This window comes from Leuciscus leuciscus, assembly GCF_965113295.1.
Source record: "Leuciscus leuciscus genome assembly, chromosome: 6".
NCBI lineage: Eukaryota > Metazoa > Chordata > Actinopteri > Cypriniformes > Leuciscidae > Leuciscus > Leuciscus leuciscus.
In genome coordinates, this window is record NC_138730.1 from 15427392 (window position 1) to 15449296 (window position 21905).

At 43.5% G+C, this 21905-nt stretch overlaps 1 protein-coding gene across 1 annotated transcript in view; it reads left to right on the forward strand.

The window, feature by feature from the left end:
• The first annotated feature begins 244 nt into the window (after positions 1-244).
• The window catches only part of tmtopsa (teleost multiple tissue opsin a), a 125498-nt gene continuing 103837 nt past the window's right edge, over positions 245-21905 (forward strand). Inside the window, exon 1 of the mRNA XM_082174055.1 lies at positions 245-844. Within this exon, the coding sequence (XP_082030181.1) occupies positions 364-844 (481 nt within the window). The 5' untranslated portion in view covers positions 245-363. The remainder of the gene's footprint in view (positions 845-21905) is intronic.

Genomic DNA, 21905 nt, shown 5'->3' on the forward strand with positions numbered 1-21905 from the left:
CCCCCAATGTTACTCTGAGCATTCCTCACGAGATACAAGTTTCGCCAATATGTCGTGTGACAGCAGATACAGAACAGCTGAGCTGCAGATGTTTTTGTCCTTGTGACCTGGATGTGGCGTCCATTAAACCTCAGTAGAGCAGACTCAGACGTCAGCTGAGAAGGAGGTACTAACATCAACACAGTACAGTTCCAACCGCATATGAGGAGTGTAATCATCACCACACGGTGGAGCAAAGGGACGCCAAACTTTATTCCCACTTCTGAACCGATGAACCGAGCAACAAAGTTCAGCAATTGCAAAAAAAGCGTCGTGCATCTCTTCTAACACTTAAACTCTACTGCAAATAATTATCCTCTCTCTATGGATTGTATTCTGTTGTCAAAACGCAATAGCACTATAAATGTTGCGCTTTTCCCCAGAAAACAAGGCAGTGACTTTTTGTTCAATGTACACCCAGAACGGATTGCGATGATTGTGTCCAACTTGAGTGTGATCAGCTGCAGGAGGGCGAACAACGCGCTGTGCCTCAGTGCAGTGGAGGGACATTTGGAGGCGTCCTCCCCCTATAGCACTCTCAGTCCCACCGGCCACCTGCTCGTGGCGATGAGCTTGGGCTTCATCGGTACTTTCGGATTCCTCAACAACCTCCTGGTTCTCGTGCTCTTCTGCCGCTACAAGGTGCTGCGGTCTCCCATAAACTTTCTGCTGGTGAATATTTGCTTGAGTGATCTCCTGGTGTGCGTGTTGGGCACGCCGTTCAGCTTCGCGGCGAGCACTCAAGGGCGATGGCTCATCGGCGACAGTGGATGTGTGTGGTACGGCTTTGTCAACTCGTTGTTAGGTGAGTGGAATCTGATCTACACGTATTGTCTCATAACATTCTGTTATGGCTTTGCATGCATGAAAGTTTGATTTATCTGGATTTGATTTCATTTGGCATAAATCATTAAAATGATAAAAAAAAAAACAAAAAAAAAACTGTTAATCATAAATACCTAAAGTGTCCAGCTTTGTCTCCGTTTGAACGTTTAGTTGTATGAAGGGATAACAAAACTTATACATCTTCGTGTTGCTGAGATCTAAGTTCTTAGAAATGTTATCTTTGTATTCATGTTTCGTAAATTTTCACACTACATTTTTTACTATTCAAAAACATGTATAGTCTACCATTTTCTACAAATATCTTAATGACTTTAAAATGCAAATGGTGTAAGCATAAATAAAAAATAATAAAAAAATACTTTCTTTGTACTTGGAATAGTACGCGTGAATGTGCACAACTTCGCTATTTTCAAGCCAAACCTTATCAGGCAGTTACCCCAGTTAAGCTTATTAAAACTTGCCTTTCAAAAAAAATTCATTTCCCCCTTTGGTTTTCATCACGTGACAACCAAATTAATTTCTGCATGTTCGCTAGAACACGCTGACTCCTAATTAGTGTATATATTTGAATATTTTAAATCAAAACTGTGTAACAGCTTATTTATTAAAGAGTATGCCAACTCCTATACACATTACATTTTCCAAGTTGGGTTTCCAATGTTTTATGGGGACATTCAATAGACATGACTTTTTTTTCTGTACAAACTGTATTCTATCCCTTTACACTAACCCGACCCCATAAACCCATCACAGAAAACTTTCTGCGTTTTTACATAAAAAATTAAATTAAATAATCACTTAGTATTATTTATGTGGACCAAAAAAGGTCTCCACAAGGACACACACACACACACACACACACACACACACACACACACACACACACACACACACACACACACACACACACACACACACACACACACACACAGAGACAGAGGTGTAGTTTATAGCTGCAAATGCATCTGAAGGTGATGACATTGGTTCTTTCTGAAGGCAGTAAACTGTATGTAAATGCAGCATCTCAGACTGAAAAATGACCGATTAAACATTTTTCAAGAATTGTTGTGTCCACCTTTATCACAAATGAACTTAAATTAGGCATGAAGTGTTTGATGTTTTTTTAGTTTGAAGATTGCATGTTATTGCTTTCACCATGTTTATCTGACATCATTTGATTAGCATGCTAACATACATTAGTTATATTGTCTGAAAACTAGGAGAAGAGAGAAGGGAAATGTGATGAAGTGAGAGAAAGATCCATGGAATAAAGAGTCTCAGAAGAGATAAAGAGACATGCCATTGAAAGACAGAGCTCAGCAGGTAAAGAAAAAGGCTAGCAGAGAGCAGAGTCCAAGAGCAGAGACCAGAGAAAGGACAGCATGAGCCTACACACCACAGCATCTTTGGGTTTAATCACTATCAGCACCTCTGTCAGCTTTGGAATGCAAAATTATATATTTCTTGGTGGTCAGAAAGTGGGGTTGTAATAGTGAAAAATACATTTCTTTGTTAATTTTCAAAATGCAGAATGTCTTGGAAATGATTATCTTTTCTAATCCCGGCAGTGTGTTCTCAGGACTCAGATGGCTATGAAGATAATAACATTGATGTTGATATTGATACAGATATTGTCATCTGTCGTTCAGTCAGGAACACTAAACTCAGTGAGACTGCAGCAATAATAGTAGTGTCATTATGCAGTCACTGCAATTGTGCAGGGAGGTTATATAGGAAATAGCTTATGATAGATATTATTGCTAAACACCAGATACACTACAGTAAGTAAAGCATTAATATGTTGGAGGGACGTACTTTGCTTCACATCCTCGGGGATGTATAAATCATATTTGTTCTTCTTCTTTTTTTTTTTTTTACCATGTTAGAACCTCAGGACTACACTTTACCTTAATTTAAAATTGCCATCCAGCTATTTTCACATCAAGTTTTGTTCTCATCCAATAGTGTCAGTGCAGTAACATTTACAGTATTACTGAATATTAAATGTCTTTTAAAGCCCAACTCAGCAAGCTAAAGTCAAGGAAACAAAACTCCATAGTGAAGAAAAAAAAAAAAACCTTGGGAGACACCAGGTTCAGTTCTTCTCTGGCCAAATGAAAGAACACAGTGTAATTCTGCATCACAAGTCAAACTAAGTGCACTGAAATTATTTTAAAAAATTCTTCTGCTTGAGGATCGGGATACGCCACGGCAGAATTAGGTAAAAAATGAAAAAGTCTAAAGAAGAATCACCATTGTTATATTTTCCAATAAGTTTCTTTTGAGCAGAGAATGTTTGTTTTTTTGCCATCAGAAAGGTGCCAGTGAATGCAACAGAGCAAGACAAATCACATTTGATTGCTTTGTTTGTGGGAAAACCATCTCTTGGCATCTTAACATAGCCAGAATATTAGATTTTGAATCCACTTCTCTATTGCTTGAGAATCTTATGCAATTTTTCAGATGCTTACTTCATCAGATTCATCTCCTCTGAGATGTTATGTGGACAATTTATCATTAAAATAAGCTAAAAAACAGCCTCATGTCTCATAAAATGTTTATGACTGTTGGTTTTATTTGGATTCAATTCTGTCAGGAACACTATATTGACCAAGATGTCTGACAAGTAGCATACAGTTTGAATTGTCAGTGTGGTTTTGTTCTGGGCAAGAACTCCCTGCCCATCCGTGCAGCCTAGAGCAGGGAGTGCAGCGATAACCCCCTTTAGGGTAAACAGAACAGAACCAACATAAATGTATTGCAGATATCATTAAAGTTCTTAATGGCAATAATTTAATGTAATAACAACATAAATAAAGATAAATGACAGTCTGATTTGAAGAGTAATATCAGAAGGCCAAGTGGACGAGAGGAGGAGCTGGGGATGGAGGAGGGATATTGGCTCCTGAGCAACACGATAAAGCTGCTGATAATACTGAATGGACCTTATATACGCTGATTTCACCCAGCCGCCATTTTGAAATCGAAAGTGAGGCTCCGGTGGGAAGAACCCCGGAAGTAAAGATAAACAATAATGCCTTGGATTACCAACCTGAAGCTGCTGCCGGGATTTACACTATTGGATGTTAATATTCAATATAGGATATGTATATAGTTAATTCCTGCTTCTGTTTTTACATTCTGAATTATATATAAAAAAATTATTTTATTTATAAATGAATTTCACTGTATATAGTCTAAAGTATGAAAGAAATGTATGTACATTTTTAGAATTGACACAACATCATTAAACACAACAATACGCCATCGTATTTCAAAATAACGGCTGCGTGAAATCAGCGTATAGGGATGCTGTAATCTAAAGACGCTACACTTGATTTTGAAGAAAGTAATCAAAAAGTAATTTCATACTGCAGGGCTGTGTTCTTAAGCACTAGTCCCAGAGGAACACATTAAAAACTTATTACATGTGTTTTTTTTACACAGTTATTAGCACTGTGGTTACTGATTTAAATGTGTCTATATCTGTTATGATTGGAATTAAGGGCTATTTGACAACATTAAAGGGACATTGTGTAGGAATTTCTCCCATCTAGTGGTGAAATTGTATTTTGCATTCAAACGAATAATGCTCTCCAGCGCCTCACTTTTTCAAATGCGCGTTGCATCTACGGTAGCCGTTATGTACCTAAAAGCTATGACAGGATGTCTTATAATAGCACTTCGAGTTTTTCTTCGGGTGAACATGTTTGTTATTTAAAACAAACTGAAACTTGAAACAACGAAAAAAAGAATGTTACAGTATGAACTACTGACTGTCAAAAACATTAACTATGGTAATTAGTAGTAATGCCTTCTTTACTCGTTATATTTTTTGAAGTATGTGCATTGTTAGATATCATCATCATCAGAGCCTTCTCTAACGTTACTTTACTCAATAGCTGCTATTCATCAAAGAGCCTGTTTAACTTTTAACTATAAATGTTCGACTGTCTATATAATAAAGTACACAACCAAGCAATGAAAAAAAAGCTTGTAATTAAGACTGTAACATTGACTTACCTGTCGAGAAGAAAGCAGGCAACTTCAGGGTCTCTTTTGAAAGCTTTCTCCTGCATTAGCTATCCTGACAGTAACCCTTGTTTTTGTAATCTCCGGTCACGTTTCCTTTTACGATCTATTTTGGACTTTTTCGACGACGAGGACTCCTTATCCTGTGACTCATATGTATGTATGAATGAACGGTGTATAAATAACCGTGCAGTGCAGCCTTTTAAACTTGCCGCGGCAGTGACAAGCGCCTCTCACTTCTCTGCTCCTCCGCTTCTGCTGGCTTCAGTCACGTGACGCTGGCTCTAAACGAAACGCGTTGTGGAAACGCGTTGGCCTAGTACTTTTTGTCCCTCTCTGCTATTATAGTTTTTCAAGATGGCGGAAATGGAAGCGTCAGCGTAAGTTCTACCAGAAAGACTCTATTGCCACGTCACTAATATGTAATTTCGCACCACCAATCACAGTTCAACATCAGATATAAAGACTGACCTTACCTCCCCCTTTTCGTTGCTGTAGGTGTCGTAGAAAAGTTTTAGCTGCCAATTACGCTTCCATTCAGTTCACAGAAGCAGACGCCGGCGTTCACTTACTCGCGTTTCGATTCCAAACATAACAACACAAGTCACATCGTTGATTTGATCTCAGCAACTTTCGCGATGCGCGAGTGCGACACACTTGTGTAAGTAACAAGCGTGTGGCAGCTTTAAATCTCATAAGAGTCGATCTCCACACAGCGTTTCTTTCAAGTTCAAGTTCCACTTTCAAGGCTTTTACGTTGGTAGGCGCTTCCAGCGGCCACTGCTTACATATCCCTTTTTACTATGATTAAACTTCATTCAGGTAAGTATATTAACTTGCTACTCTACTGTTCCCTTCATCAGCGGTTAAGTTCAAATGGCGACTCACTGGTGACGTGGTAGTTTTCAAGTGTATACAAAGATTCACGTAACTGATATCCCACAGCGCAGTGGTAATCTATTTTCAGAGTCGTCGATCCCACGCACTCATGGGCAGTTGCAAAATACTTACAACTGGGTTACTGAATAGAATTAAAACAAAGAGCAACTAAGATTTTAAATCGGCTTTATATGTATGCTATATATTACAGCTCGCGCTCTATAAAGTATTCTCTTTAAATGAAGTCCTCCATGCTTGAAGTTTAGGCCTATGCGTTGTAACTTTGCAGATGTTGTTTGTGCTTTAAAGTAACAACATGTAGTTTTTCAACCTTCATAATATATTTCCAAGACCCTTGTGATGGTACATCGACTTACAATAGGTTGAATGACACGTCTGCCAGAGCCTGACGGGGTCTGTATCGCTTTTACTGGCACTATGTAACTTCGGGGTGCGGGTAGTAACCAGAGCTCAAAAGACTACAAAATTCGACTGCTTTACGGCATACGTCACTTCGCCAATCACTTCCTCAAATCCGGCCGTGACAGGCCAACCAGCGCGTTTGTTTTCGTGCGTGTGTTTTCGTCATGGCTGAAGCAGCAGCGAAACGTAAGAAGTCCAAGGTTTTGCCGGAGTAGAGTCGGAAGAGGAAAAGGGAGAGTGATAAACTGAAAGGCAGGACGAGGATCAATTTTGGTCGAGCGTTTGCTCGCTGGCGTGAGCTTATCGTCAGACCGATGCTGACTTGGCCGTCATGCTGTTGAACTAGTAAGTAAATTGCTTGCATACTATCTTTAGTTTTTCAAATCTGTTGTCTGCCTGGCTACGTTACGGAAACTATCTGGTCCTCCATTTATCTTCATGAATCAGCTAACGTTAGTAGATGAGCGAATTATCAATCTGGTAGCTAGTAAACACTAACATGCTAGTTTTAGATGGTTAGGATGCTATCGCTATCATTCTCGTTCAGATTTGAGCATTGCAATCGACATGCAAATCGCAAATGTTTGAGTTAAAATGTTTAGTCTACTAAACATGTATAAATTATGAAAGGAGGAAGATTAATAATATTATCATTGCCCATATGAAAAAAAAAAAAAAAAAAAAAAACCTGCATGCTTCATATACAGTAACAGCCCGTTCTCATCCCAAGGCGTCATATACTGACGCTTTCAGGGTTTCTTCGGTGTCTGACGCGCGGGGCACCCTTTGGCGTCCATATGAGACGCATAACCCTACCACAGACCTAAACCTACCCATAACCGAAGCGTCTCGTGTTGACGCTAGGGGTGCTTTGTGCGTCGGATATTGAAGAGCGTTTGAAAGTGACGATTTGGGGATGAGAATGCGTTGACAGTAACCGTAAATCATTTTACGACAGCGGTAATGGACAATTCCGCTTCCAACCTGTAGGGCGACCGCAGAGGAAAAGTTCCATGTTGTTGCTTTAACAGCAACATTACAGAAAGTGAAATCCATTTAACCCCCCTTTTATTACTTCCCATCCGTAATGGTCTCTTGACTCTCTTCTCTTCCTATTTTCATATTAAGATTGTAGCCTACTAAATGCTCAACAAGCCCTCTCAACTCATAATCGAGGTAAATTTCTTCGCTAGCTCCTGGTGGTGGTTAACGATCCATGCATCTATCATAAGTCTGCTTTTCGCTGCTAAATCTGTTTAGTTATACATGCAGTCAATTTCTATATCTCGTTCTTTATTGTCAACTCAGCCCATAATTGTTTAATGTAGCATAGCTTTGTGAAAATACCATAATAACAATGCTCCAAGGTTATTCGTATCCCTGCTTGCTTATGTCTATCGTGACTTTCTTTTGCTTGCTTTCTTTCCTTGGCTTGCTTTCTTTCTTTGGCTTCGGCAAGCCTTTGGCTTGCTCAGTTGGGGATATTTTGGGGATATTTAATTAAATTTGATCAATCAATAAATTCCACTAGAAACAAACATTGTATTTTAATTTAATACTGTGAAGCTGCTTTGATACAATCTGTATTGTGAAAAGCGCTATACAAATATACTTGACTTGACTTTCGTTTCTGATAGCTGCAATAATTCTAAGTCTATCGCGGCTTCTGAAATTCTATGATTACTGCCATTTTTATTTATTTTTATGGCCAATCGTGGCTTATTTCATTAATGTTATCGAAGCTTTCAACTTAATTTTGTTCTCGACGCATGAACTCTGCCTATCGAGGCATCACTTGTATGAGCTTTCATGATTGTACCCTAAAGCCAAATATTTCATGGCCGATCGTGGCCTTCGTTCATAAATGCATATCGTAGCTTTCCTGATTGTAATCATCTTAATGTCATATCTCTGCCTATCGTGGCTCCTCGGAAAAGTCGCCCTGGCTTCAGCTTTTATCATTATAAATGTAAGGTCAATCATGGACCTATTTTACGATCACTGGTATTGTTTCATGGCTAAACGTAGCCTATTACATTAATGCTATCAAAGCTTTCGACTAATCTTGGTTCTGATGTATGAACTCAGCCTATCGAGGCATCAGCCTATCGAGGCATCAGCCTATCGAGGCATCAGCCAATCGAGGCATCAGCCTATCGAGGCATCAGCCTATCGAGGCATCAGCCTATCGAGGCATCAGCCTATCGAGGCATCAGCCTATCGAGGCATCAGCCTATCGAGGCATCAGGCATCAGCCTATCGAGGCATCAGCCTATCAAGGCATCACTATTGAACAAGCTTAATTCATAAACGCAAATCGTAGTTTTCCTGATTGTTATCATCTCAATGTCTTATATCAGCCTCTCTTGGCTCCTCGGAAAGTCGCCCTGGCAACAGCCCTCATAATTTATAAATATATGGTCAATCACGGACCTATCTAATGGTCACTGTCATTGTTTCATGGCTAAACGTAGCCTATTACATTAATGCTATCGAAGCTCTCAACTAATCTCGGTTCCGATACATGAACTCAGCCTATCGAGGCATCACTATTGTACGAGCTTTCATAACTGTATGCTAAAGCCAAATATTTCATGGCCAATCGCGGCCTTCGTGCGTAAACGCATATCGTAGCTTCCCTGATAGCATCATTCCAATGTGTTATCTCTGCCTATTGTGTTATCTCTGCCTATTGTGGCTCCTCGTAAAGTCGCCTGGCGACAGCCCTCATTATTTATAAATGTAAGGTTAATTACGGACCTATTTTTAAAGAAAGACTGGGCTGGTGCATATGCTATTTAACTTTGCTTTTCTCTCAACATCTTATTTTCTTCCTTTCTTCATAACCCGGATGTACTGTATGCAGCTTAACAGCCCTGCCTATCGAGGCTTCGTTTAAAATCTACACCTCATCATTCGTGTCCAGACGTGGCTTCTGTTCACATTTAGAAGATAAGCTCAGCTCCCATACAGTGACATTCTCACTCTCGATCTTGTTAAAGTTTCTAATCAATTATCTTTATCTGCGCATATCTCGTCGTATTAGTCTCTCACATACTGCACCTTAGATAAGGATTAAAGATTTAACATAAGAGTTGTCTAATTGTCTTCCCTATTTTACTATGTAATATTATTCGCTAGCTACTGGTGGCGGTTACTACATTCGAACGTTTAGACCGAGTTCAATATAATGAACTTAACCTTTTATTAATAGCTTCTACAAACAGCTACTCCTTGACGGAGACTCAAAGTTTATTCGAATCCGCGACTGCTTGCGTTCATTGAGTCTCTCATAGCAACGCAATATTCTCTAGCCTCCGTGGCTTCTATTTCAATATCAATTCATTTAAGTTATCTAAGCACTGATATTGTTTTCGATGAACAAAACTGCCTATTGAGACCCTATCGAACGAATTAATCGAATTGCAAATTCGGCCCGGCAGCAGTAAACGTAAGGTTATCACGAACCTGTTTCATCACATTCACATTGGTCCACGGCTTATCGTAGCCTTTACAGTAATGCTATCGAGATTCCGTATCTCGTTCATACACGATTATTCGGCCTATTGAGGCATTAATATTAGCGAGCGTACACGTAGTTCTATTAAGCTATACTTCACGCTGATCACGGGCACCAGTCACAAAGCAATTCTAGCTTTAAGAAATATCAATATTTCATTCTCCCATCTCTGCTTATCGAAGCGCCCGGGAACGTCACATTGACAGCAGATTAGTAACTTTTAAACAGAAGGTCATCACGGACCTACTTTTAACTTTCCCATCTATGGTTTTATTTTCATAGCCAAACTAAGATATTAATACTCATGCTTGTTCTCGGCCTATCGAGGCATTGCTCAGGCTTGTTCTCGGCCTATCGAGGCATCGCACATGCTTGTTCTCGGCCTATCGAGGCATCGCACATACTCGTTTTCGGCCAATCGAGGCATCGCACATGCTTGTCCTCGGCCTATCGAGGCATCGCAATCTATCGAGATTCACGATTAAGCTAAAAGTTCTGAGGCCAACCGTGGCCGCCGACGTTAACGCACAGGCCTATCAAAGATTCATTTCTGCCTTTATTTTATTTATTTATTTTTCTTCATTTTTTTTTTTAATGCGCAGCTCCTCTATCCAAGCCTATCGAGGCTCGGATTAGATCTTCACTTTCTTTTGCCAAAAGTTGCTCTGTTTAGGAGTTGTAACATACCGAAGCACAGTGCACTATTAACTGCATCTTTCACTCTCCCTATTAATTTCAAGGCTACATCATCGTTATAATCAAACGTTAGTTTCGTATTAAGCCTTATCTAGATGACGTTTATCAACTTTTCTCACGTTGTCTAATTACCCTGTATACTTTCCAGAGTCATCTTAGGTACGTAAGGATTCCATCATATATTCCTTATTTTGGGGGTTTAGGCTCCGCCCCTGTCCAGACCATCAGGCAGGACCTACCGGCTAACTCACCGACCCAGACGGAGGACAGAGCCCACGCCAAAGAACCGAGACGGAGCTTGTCGAGCATCAATTTTATTCCGTCTGTAATCTTTCAAAAATAAATCTATTGCATTCAATAATTCTCTCCTGAGTCTTTTTGGTAGAAATGGAAGCGTCAGCGTAAGTTCTACCAGAAAGACTCTATTGCCACGTCACTAATATGTAATTTCGCACCACCAATCACAGTTCAACATCAGATATAAAGACTGACCTTACCTCCCCCTTTTCGTTGCTGTAGGTGTCGTAGAAAAGTTTTCCCCCATCCTCCCCACCACCACCAGGTATAGGCTCCTGTCCAACCGTCAGGGGGTTTAGGCTCCGCCCCTGTCCAGACCATCAGGCAGGACCTACCGGCTAACTCACCGACCCAGACGGAGGACAGAGCCCACGCCAAAGAACCGAGACGGAGCTTGTCGAGCATCAATTTTATTCCGTCTGTAATCTTTCAAAAATAAATCTATTGCATTCAATAATTCTCTCCTGAGTCTTTTTGGTAGAACTACATGGAAGCCTCCGTGGACTTACCCGTCCCATGTATATAAAGATAATAAATTCTTCGTTTACGAGGATTAGTCTGAACATTGGCATAGGTATTTGTACACCATTGAGGGCATATTTATGAATAAAAATATAGATTTTAGATAATAAAATACCTAAAAAGCTACACATTGTCCCTTTAATGAACAGAATTTTCTAATTAAACCACTAAACATTTAAAACTAGAATTTCATATCTGTCAATTTCTGTGACATAAATGTGAAGTTGAGTTTATATAAAATTATGGAATAATAAATACAATTTTCCAGTTCAATTTATTCTTCCATAATTTTGTGACTTGACAATTTCCACTATTAGCTCCTTTCTCCCTTTGATTTCTGCTCCAAGAAACTGGCAGCATCCAATAATTTGCATTTGGAGTGGCATTCATGGAGTGACGATTCTTCTAAAGACACTTTCTCTTTGTGATTGCTGAAATCTCACTATATTATTGGTCCAGATAGCTTTGTTTTTCTGTAAGGTAGTATCACTTGTCTTGTGCGACATGATATATTGCTACTGAAACAAATATCAAATAGTATCAAGTTGAGTTATTTGCTCATAAAGCTCCCTCTCTGTCCCGCTCTCCAATATATACAGTATACAAAGATTTGGATTGTTCTTGAAAAAAGGTTCTAGAAAGTTCTAAACAGTTCTAGAAAGAGCTAAGGAATTGCTAGTTACTTATAAGCAGTAACGTTTGTTATATGGTTTTTCAAAAAAATTATAAAAATAAAAATAAAAACCTTTTCATTGCTTTTAATCAAAAGTTCATCCTTAACAATAAAGTCATACAAGTTTGGAAAGGCTAAGTACACACAATTTTTGTTGTTGGGTGAACTCTTATCTTAAGGTGTCACACATAACCATAGTAGTCAGGCCAATGCATCTTGAGACATAAATACCAAGCTGTTTTCCCTATAGATTCTCAGAGATGGACTATATGGTTCTTATGGCATGGTCTAGTGGTTTAGTTAATGGATCAGCAATCAGGCTGTAGAAGGATTAGATTTCGGGTGAGCTCCACTGCGGTCATGACCTTGTATTATTCCCTCCGTATCACACCATCACACGGTGAGGTGAGCTCAATACCCACAGCAGGTTTTCGCCCTCTCAAACACTCACACTAAGTGATAGTGGTATTGTGAGGGACTTAAATATATATATATATTTTTTTTTTATAATAATAATAATAATTAAATAATTAAAAGATTAATAATAAACAAACCTTGAGATTTAATTGTTTTACATAATCTCTGGTCTGCATTTATTGACCTGGAAATCAAAGTGTTACACTTTAACAGATGCACTAGGGTATTTACCTTGATTACTTTATTAATTGTATCGTCTTTACATAATTAAATACATACGTTACTGCCATTGCTTCAAGTCAGATTCAACTAACTCTAACTACCTTTACCTGACCAACATAATCAGTAATTTCTTTTAATGAAACAATGAAATTTCTGCCATCATTTAATCAACCTGTCGCTCCAAACCCATAAGACTTTCAATTCCTCTTAGACCACAAACAAAAATTATTTCTAATATATTTTCTAATCTTTCTAATCATTTTGTTCCATCCTGTTACACTTATTCAGATGCGTTTGTAGTTTTGTTTTTTCATGGACTTTTAGTTTGTTTCCATTAGTCACGTTTGAGTTTCCCGTCACTCATCAGTTCCCATGGACACTAATCATCATCACAGCTGGTCGTCATTTAGGTGATTACCATGTGTTTTTAAGTTCCTCACCTCCACTCAGTGTCTGTCTGGTTTGCATCAGCGTTTGTGTATGTATTATCTGTTGGACTGTTATTAAACTGCATTTGAACTTTATTCCTGATCACCATCTGTCTGTTTGCACCTGGCTAACACATCCATTGAAAGTCCACTCAAACAACATTTTCAAGCTTCAAAAATTAGTGATGGGGAAACGTCTCGGTTACATATGGTAACCCTCGTTCCCTGAGGGAGGGAACGGAGACGTACGTCGTGGTGAACGACGAATAGGAATCTCGCTAGAGAGGCCAATCTACTTCGAGTGAAACTAAACGGGCCAATGCATATTGGCGTGCAATCATTTGCATCAGCTGTGCAGCCTCGCAGTGCGGGTATTTAACGAGCAGCTGGTGCGATTGCACTTCAGTTTTTTGCTGAGGAGCCGAGCCGGTGAGCTGGCTGCCCCGGCGGGTCGCAGCAGATGTGGCGACGGGACGTACGTCTCCGTTCCCTCCCTCAGGGAACGAGGGTTACCATATGTAACCGAGACGTTCCCTATCGTTCGGTCACTACGACGTACGTCGTGGTGAACGACGAATAGGAATCCCTACCAAAGTGCCACAGCTGCTGCACCCCATCCAGCGCCCTGAGCAAGCCTCTACACCTTCTTGCCTGGAAGGACGATAGGAGAGGGCTTACACCGAGAGTATCCTTCACTGTTGTTCCGTGATAACCCATACAGTGAGATTATTGGATAACACTGGGAAAGCTGCCCGAACTGAGGGAGGGGAACGCTGCGGGAGCCACAATCTTAAGAAGAGTTATGTGGGAATAAACATATGGACTAACCCAAGGGTTGTACTGCATATGAATAGTGGGTGACTTAGCCCAAGGGAAGACACGGGCTTCCGTTTAGGAGCAGCCGTGGAAGATATACACATATGGGATCCCCGTAGGGTCACACATATGGGACCCAGCCTAGACCCGGTTCTCAAGGATTCAGCGGATAAAGGCCTGGCACCGGACGCTCCGCCACGTCCGGGCCGAGGGTGTTTGGAGGACTCGACAGGCTTTGACTCTGGAGCAATAAGGGTGCACAGTAGGGTGCAGCAAGCCGACAGAGCCGGTACTCACAGTGCTTCTACCCCTTTAGGGTGAGAACATGGGAGGACACGGGCTCTACACGTAGGCTATAGTATCTAGCGAACGTGTTAGGTGTCGCCCAGCCCGCAGCTCTACAGATATCTGTTAGCGAGGCGCCACGTGCCAGCGCCCAGGAGGATGCAACGCCTCTCGTGGAGTGTGCATGCAACCTGAGCGGGCAGGGCACGCCTTGAGCTTGGTAAGCCAAGGCGATGGCATCCACTATCCAGTGGGCCATCCTCTGCTTGGAGACAGCCTTCCCTTTCTGCTGGCCTCCGTAACAGACAAAGAGCTGGTCTGAGGTCCTGACGCCTTGAGTTCTGTCCATATACATACGCAGAGCGCGAACGGGACAGAGCAAAGCCAGGGCTGGGTCTGCCTCCTCCAGGGGCAGCGCTTGCAGGTTCACTACCTGATCTCTAAAGGGAGTGGTAGGAACCTTGGGCACATAGCCAGGCCGGGGTCTCAGTACAACATGGTTGTCACCCGGCCCGAACTCTAGGCACAATTCGTTGACCGAAAATGCTTGCAGGTCCCCTACCCTCTTGATCGAGGTCAGTGCAATCAGCAGCAAAGTCTTCAAGGAGAGAAGCTTTAAGTCTGCTGACTGCAAAGGCTCAAAGGGAGCACCCTGGAGTGCTCGGAGCACTAGGGAAAGGTCCCAAGAGGGTATGGAGGGCGGACGAGGGGGATTTAATCGTCTCGCCCCCCTAAGGAACCTGACGACCAGGTCGTGCTTTCCAACTGTTTTGCCATCTATGTGGTCATGATAAGCTGAAATAGCGGCAGCGTGTACTTTGAGGGTGGAGGGAAACAGCCTTCGCTCCAACCCTTGCTGCAAGAAGGAAAGCACTGACCCTATCGAACATCTTCGGGGGTCCTCTCTGCGAGAGGAACACCACTCGACGAACAGGTTCCACTTCAAGGCGTACGCACGTCTCGAAGACGGCGCTCGCGCAGAAGTGATGGTGTTAAGTACCTCTGAGGGTAAGTCACCTAGAACCTCCGCGTCCCACCAGGGACCAGACATGGAGTTTCCAGAGGTCCAGACGCGGGTGCCATAGGGTGCCCCGTCTCTGAGTCAGAAGATCCTTCCTCAGAGGAATGGGCTAGGGAGGGACTGTTACGAGGAGCATGAGTTCTGGGAACCAAGTCCGGGTGGGCCAATAGGGAGCCACCAGAAGGACCTGCTCCTCGTCCTCCCTGACTTTGCACGGAGTCTGTGCAAGTTGGCTCACTGGGGAAAACGCCTTTTTGCGAAGGCCCCGGGGCCAGCTGTGAGCCAGTGCAACCGTGCCGAGTGTTCCCTCGGTCAGGGAGTGAAACAGCTGGCAGTGGGAGGTGTCTGAGGAGGCAAACAGGTCTTCCTGAGCCTCCCCGAACTCTCTCCAAATCAGCTGAACCACCTGGGGGTGGAGTCGCCATTCTCCCGAAGCACAGCTCGTGATAGCTCGTCGGCCACACGGTTGAGCACACCGGGGACATACATGGCTAGAAGCGACCTCAGATGCTTCTGACTCCAGAGGAGGAGATGGCGGGCGGGTTGCGACATGAGACGGGAGCGTAGACAACCTTGTCGGTTGATGTACGCAACGGTCACAGTGTTGTCCGTACGGACCAGCACGTCTCTGCCCTGAAGCGGCTTTTTTAAGCGGCTCAGAGTGAGACGTGCTGCAAGCAACTCAAGGCAGTTGATGTGCCAATGCAGTTGGGGGTCCGTCCGCACCCCTGACACTGCATGCCCGTTTTACGTGGCACCCCAGCCGGTGGGAGAGGCATCTGTGAAACCACAGCATGCCTGGACACCTGTTCCAAGGGGACTCCTGCCCGAAGGAACGAGGGGTCTGACCACGGACTGAAGGACTGGCGGCACTCCGGTGTGATTGTCACCCTGTGAGTGCCGTGATGCCACGCCCATCTCGGGACTCGGCCGAAAAGCCAGTGCTGAAGCGGTCTCATATGGAGCAGTCCAAGCGGGGTCACCGCTGCTGCCATATGCCCCAGGAGCCTCTGAAAGAATTTCAGTGGGACCGCCGTCCTGCCTTTGAATGTGTTCAAGCAGTTCAACACCAACTGAGCGCGCTGCTCTGTGAGGCGCTCTGTCTGAGTGACCGAATCCAACTCCATACCGAGAAAAGAGATCCTCTGCACGGGGGCAAGTTTGCGTTTCTGCGTGAGCATTTTGAACGGTAGCTTTTGAAGGCTCCGATTCAAAACTAGCAGGTCCAAGATCGGTCGTAACCCACCACCTTTCTTGGGTACAATGAAGTAGGGACTGTAGTGCCCTGACCTCATATCGGCTGGAGGGACCGGCTCTATCACGTCCTTCGCCAGTAGGACTGCGATCTCCGCGCACAAGACATGGGCATCGGCTGCTCTCACTGTAGTGGAGTGGATGGCCCGAAACTTGCGGGGACGCCGGGCGAACTGAATCGCATAGCCGAGCCTGATGGTCCGAATGAGCCAGCGAGACGGACTGGGGAGCACTAGCCAGGCTCACAGAGACCGTACAAGCGGGACCAAAGGGACCGTAGGCGTACCCGGAGTGGGGTAGCGAGGTGGAACACAGGGGCTCGGCTTGGGAGGCTCTCTCTGGGAGGCGGCCCGTAGCGGAGTCTGAGTGTGTCGTGCAACACTTACCCGGTTCCACGAGGCAGGAGGTGCAGGAGGTGGCTTGGTTGCGTTCTCGAACCGCACACTGTTGCCTGCTGGCGATAGAAGAGGCGGATGAGAGTGGTGAGGATTCTCTCCTCCCACTGCTCTCCTGGCCCTTTTCAGACCCAGGGATGGAAGAACTGCTCTTTTTTTTTTTTTTTTTTTTTTAATTTAGGTACCACTGTGACTCCAGTGGTGGAACACTCAAAAGATTCGTTCCCCGGCCCTCACCGGGTGAAAGCAGCTCCACCCATCTCCGGGTCACCCATCTCAGGGGTGATTGTTTCACCGACCACTTAAACAGTGGCTGAGACGGGCGGTGTCATCCTCCTGCAGCGGACACAGTAGAGCAGGCTGTGCTGGAGTGTGTTTTTTTTTTTTTTTTTTGCAGGGGATGACACCCTTGGCGACGAGTAGACTGAGGGGCGGCCCACGAGGCACTCTGGTGGTACGTCGGGGAAAGCGCTTCAGTCTGCTGCTAACTGCGGAGAACTGCTGGGCCAATTCTCAACAGTGTCGCCGAAAAGGCCACCTTGTGAGATGGGAGCATCGAGAAAGCGTACTTTGACGACGTCTCGCACCTCTGCAAGGACAGCCAGGGGCGTTTCTGGACCACCAAGGTGGACATCGTCTGGCCGAGGGCCTGCGCTGTGACTTGAACACGGTCAGTCGACAAGCGCAGCTCAACTCCGGCTTAGAACTACCCTCGTGCAATAAGAGTGCCTTGGCCTCGCATGCAGGGCAGAGGTGGCTCGCCAGAGGCACAGCCACCCCACCATCGAGGGTAGCGAGAGAGGTGAAAACTTATGCAGAATTTGGCACTTTTGGCGTTCCATATTTTGGCACCAATATAGCTCCATACTCCTAAGTTTTCAATGCACATCCGAGAAAGACCCGGGAAAGCATGGCTGTCAGTTCTGAATCTGATTCAGCATAAGCACACACACACTATTACAGTGGGAACTCAGCATACCCTCATTTCCAGAACAAAACAGGCCCTCTCTCCGATGCAGCAATCGACATCTGCCCTCAGCTGGAGCCCTGAATGAAACGCTAGGTTCCTCCAATTTTGAAGGACCAGCAATCCCATCCAGAAGCTGCACAACTTGTGATGCGCTAGAGAGGGAGGGGCCCTAGGGGGTTGGTTCCCCGAAGGAGAAGCCCTCAGCTCTCAGATCACCCAAGCCATTCTACTGAAGTAGACCTCTCCTGGTGGCCACCAGGGAGGGCGCTACAACGGAGAATAGACAAGGAGACCGCGCACCTAGAGCGCCGAGCGAGCGCTGGGTTGCCGTGACAACCCGCGCTGCAGCCCGGCAGCTCGACGGCACACGACACGCTGAGGAGCGAGAGATCCGTCGGGTTTTCCCCGCGGAAGCTCTCGCCGATCTCCACGGTCCCCCAGAGTGTCGAGCAGACCTGCAGCTGTGCTTTTACACACAAGCAGCGGCTGGCCAACAACAGAGGGGACTCAAACTTTCCGGAGAAAGAAGAGTTGACCGGCGTGTCGACGTGGTCATGTTCCCGTGCGAGAACATGAACCACCCACAAACACAGTCTCACATGTTTCCCAGGCATGCGAGACAGTGATCGTGGCCGTCAGTGAGGACAGGAAACGACCGCAACCAGAAACACACGGGTGGAATGTCATCTTTAGAAAGATGCAACTCACACCCATGTAAGCTCTTTCAGGGAAATACTCTCCTTGGTACTGAAGCACGCAGGGGAACGGTCGCAGCGGACACAGACAGGAATGCAACCTGTCGTGCGCTGTCTCCCTTCACGGCGGTCTTTACCAGCCATAAGAACGGCTATTCAGCGCTCTTGGCGCACCGTTACCAGCTGTGAAAACAGCTTTTTTTTGTTTTGCTCAGTAACACAAAAACAAAAGAGAGAAAAAGAAAGTCGACCCCGCTGCTGCGCTGTATCGCCCGCACCAGACACGAGAGATCATCTTGAAGAGCTTGCTCGTTGTTTGATCACTCAGTAGATTAAACAGCATCGAAACGCTCGGCTCCGAAGCAAAAAGCTGAAGTGCAATCGCACCAGCTGCTCGTTAAATACCCGCACTGCGAGGCTGCACAGCTGATGCAAATGATTGCACGCCAATATGCATTGGCCCGTTTAGTTTCACTCGAAGTAGATTGGCCTCTCTAGCGAGATTCCTATTCGTCGTTCACCACGACGTACGTCGTAGTGACCGAACGATAGGGAACTATGGTTTTCTGAAGCATTTGAGGCTTTCATCAAAAAACAAAAAAGGTTCATTACTCAAAGCTTTTTGATTAGTCATTAGTGATATCTGGTGGTCACACTTGTTTTCTCCACCATATCTAACAAATCACTGTAGAGCAGAAAAAGCATGTGACCAATACAAGTGTGGGATCAATACAGTTCTATCTAATCTCATCTCATCTAAATTCATTTGTGCCAATGAGACCACAACTTGTGTCATGTGTAGCCTGGTCAATGGATTCACATATTGATCAATAATATAAAATATACAAGTAGGCTATGTGATCATAATTATAGTAGGCTAATTGTAATTGAAAAAATATTTTGGGTGTTCTGTTTTAAGAAAATATAAATTATGTTATAGGGAAGAGTAGTTTTAAATAATTTAAATAATGCCTCCTCGATAATCATTTCCCTTTTTATGCATCAGATGAGGTCGCGATTCTCCCGAAGCTCCATTTTTTTTTTCAAACCAGCTGTGCCGACCTTCCGATACTGCATGACGTTCGAAGCTTCAAACGTCATCAATCACGTGGCATTGTCATTTCGATACGAGCATCGGTACAGTGTGTGATACAAAAGTGCTTTGAAAACTGCGTCAGAGTGTATCAACCGTCCCATCACTATCAAAAAGTACATAAAGAAACTGTAAAGTAATCCATATGAATCAAGTATTTAAAAAAAAAAATTATATATGCTTTATTGAACACAAACCATACACAATGTACACAATGTTAAACAGTACTTATGAATATGAAACAGTGCTCACATTTTTTCTTTTTTTCCCACACTCCCCCCCACCTCCCCCCAATACACCATCCCTATCCCCTACATGGGATCCCACCACCTGATGCCCCTTGCTCCTAGAAGACAAACCCAATACAATAAAAAAAAATTATAATAATAAAAAAAAAGATACAAAATAAATAAATAAAGTAAAATAAAAAATAAAAAAATAAAAAAATGGAACAGTAAAAAATAGATAAATAAATAGATGAATAAAATAATAAAAAAAAACTTGCATTAGTAGTTAGTTACACTGTAGATCCAGAGGACATAAACATTTCACTCCTCAGGTATGATGTCTAGGGAGTCTATGATGGAAAGCAAGGGGTTCCAAGTTTGATCAAATCTCCTCAAGGAGCCTATAAGGGAGAACCTTAGCCTCTCAAGTTTTAGATTATATAGGACTTCCTTAATCCATCTGTCATATGATGGAGGCAGGGCCTGCTTCCATTTAAGTAAGATCAAGCGTCTAGCAAGCAGGGTACAGAAGGCCAAAGAGTGTTGTGCTTCAGCTGTTAGAGTTCTGCCATGTGATATACCAAAAAGGGCAGACAGAGGATTTGGGTTTGTTACACAATGGTAGGCCGTGTGATGAGTGTCAAATATTTTAAACCAAAAGTCTGCTAGCTTTGGACATGACCAGAACATGTGGATGAAGTCTGCAGGAGATTGGTTGCACCTATTACAGGCATCTGCAACATTGGGGTAGAACTTGGACAATCTGTGGTTAGTGTAGTAAGTCCTATGTATTAGTTTACATTGAATCAGTCCGTGCCGTGCACAGATGGAAGAGTTATGGACTAACTCCAGAATCTGGTCCCATTGGTCTTCTTCAATATGCCCCAAGTCCTGCTCCCATAAATCTCTGGTTTTGTGGGGGAAATTAGAGAAAGCGGAATCAAGGGCTTTAAAGATATAATAAATAGCCCCTCTCTGATTGGGGTTTACTTTGAGAAGCGTGTCTACCAAAGTCTCTGGGGGTAGATTTGGAAAATCAGGGTAAGTTCTTTGTACAAAATGCCTAATTTGAAAGAAGCGAAAAAGGTGAGCAGATGAAAGTTGAAATTTGGTTGACAGGTCGGCAAAAGACATGAAAGTACCATTGTCATAAAGGTCTTTGATAGCCATGATTCCTCTGTCACTCCAGAGTTGAAAGGCAGAATCCATAATAGATGGTTTGAAACTATGATTGTGGGATACTGGGGCATGAATAGAGGGATACTTCAGGTCAAAATGCTTTCTGAATTGCATCCATATTTTAAGCGATTGAATGACTACAGGATTAACGCTAATGTCAGTAGCTGACATTGGAAGTTGGGAGCATAACCATGACTGTAATGAGGTTTTAGAAGAGGAAAATTCTACTTGGACCCAGGCTGGCTGATTGGCCGCGGTTTCGACTGTCCAGTATAGGAGTTTTTGAATGTTAGCAGCCCAGTAGTAATGTAAAAAATTGGGGAGGGCTAGCCCCCCGGACCTTTTAGGGAGCTGCAATATGTTTTTCCCCATGCGCACTGGTTTATTACCCCAAAGAAAATTTGAGATTAATTTATCTACTTTGGCAAAAAACTTCTTTGAGATAAGTACCGGGATGTGTTGGAATAGGTAAAGAAACTTGGGGAGGATGGTCATTTTGATTAAGTTAACCCTGCCAGCTAAGGAGAGGGGCAGAGTAGACCATCTGTTGAAGTCTTCCTCGACTTTTTTAAGCAAAGGTACAAAATTGCTATTAAAAGTGTTTGCCAAGGACCCGGTGATGAAAATACCCAAATATTTGAAGCCTTGGTCCACCCATTTAAAAGGGGCTACATGGTTTGGCAATTTACATACTAGGTTGTTGATTGGGAATGACTCACTCTTTCCAAAATTTAGTTTATAACCTGACAGTTGGCCAAATTGTTTTAAGATTTCTAAAATTACGGGGAGAGAGGTAGAAGGGTTGGACAAATACAGAAGCAAGTCATCCGCGTACAGTGATACCTTGACGTGAAATGCCCTCAAAATTTTCTTCAGTTCTTAGCCAGATAGCCAAAGGCTCAATGGCTATGGCAAACAGTAAAGGGGACAGTGGACACCCTTGTCTTGTGCCGCGGTGAAGTTGAAAAGAGGGTGA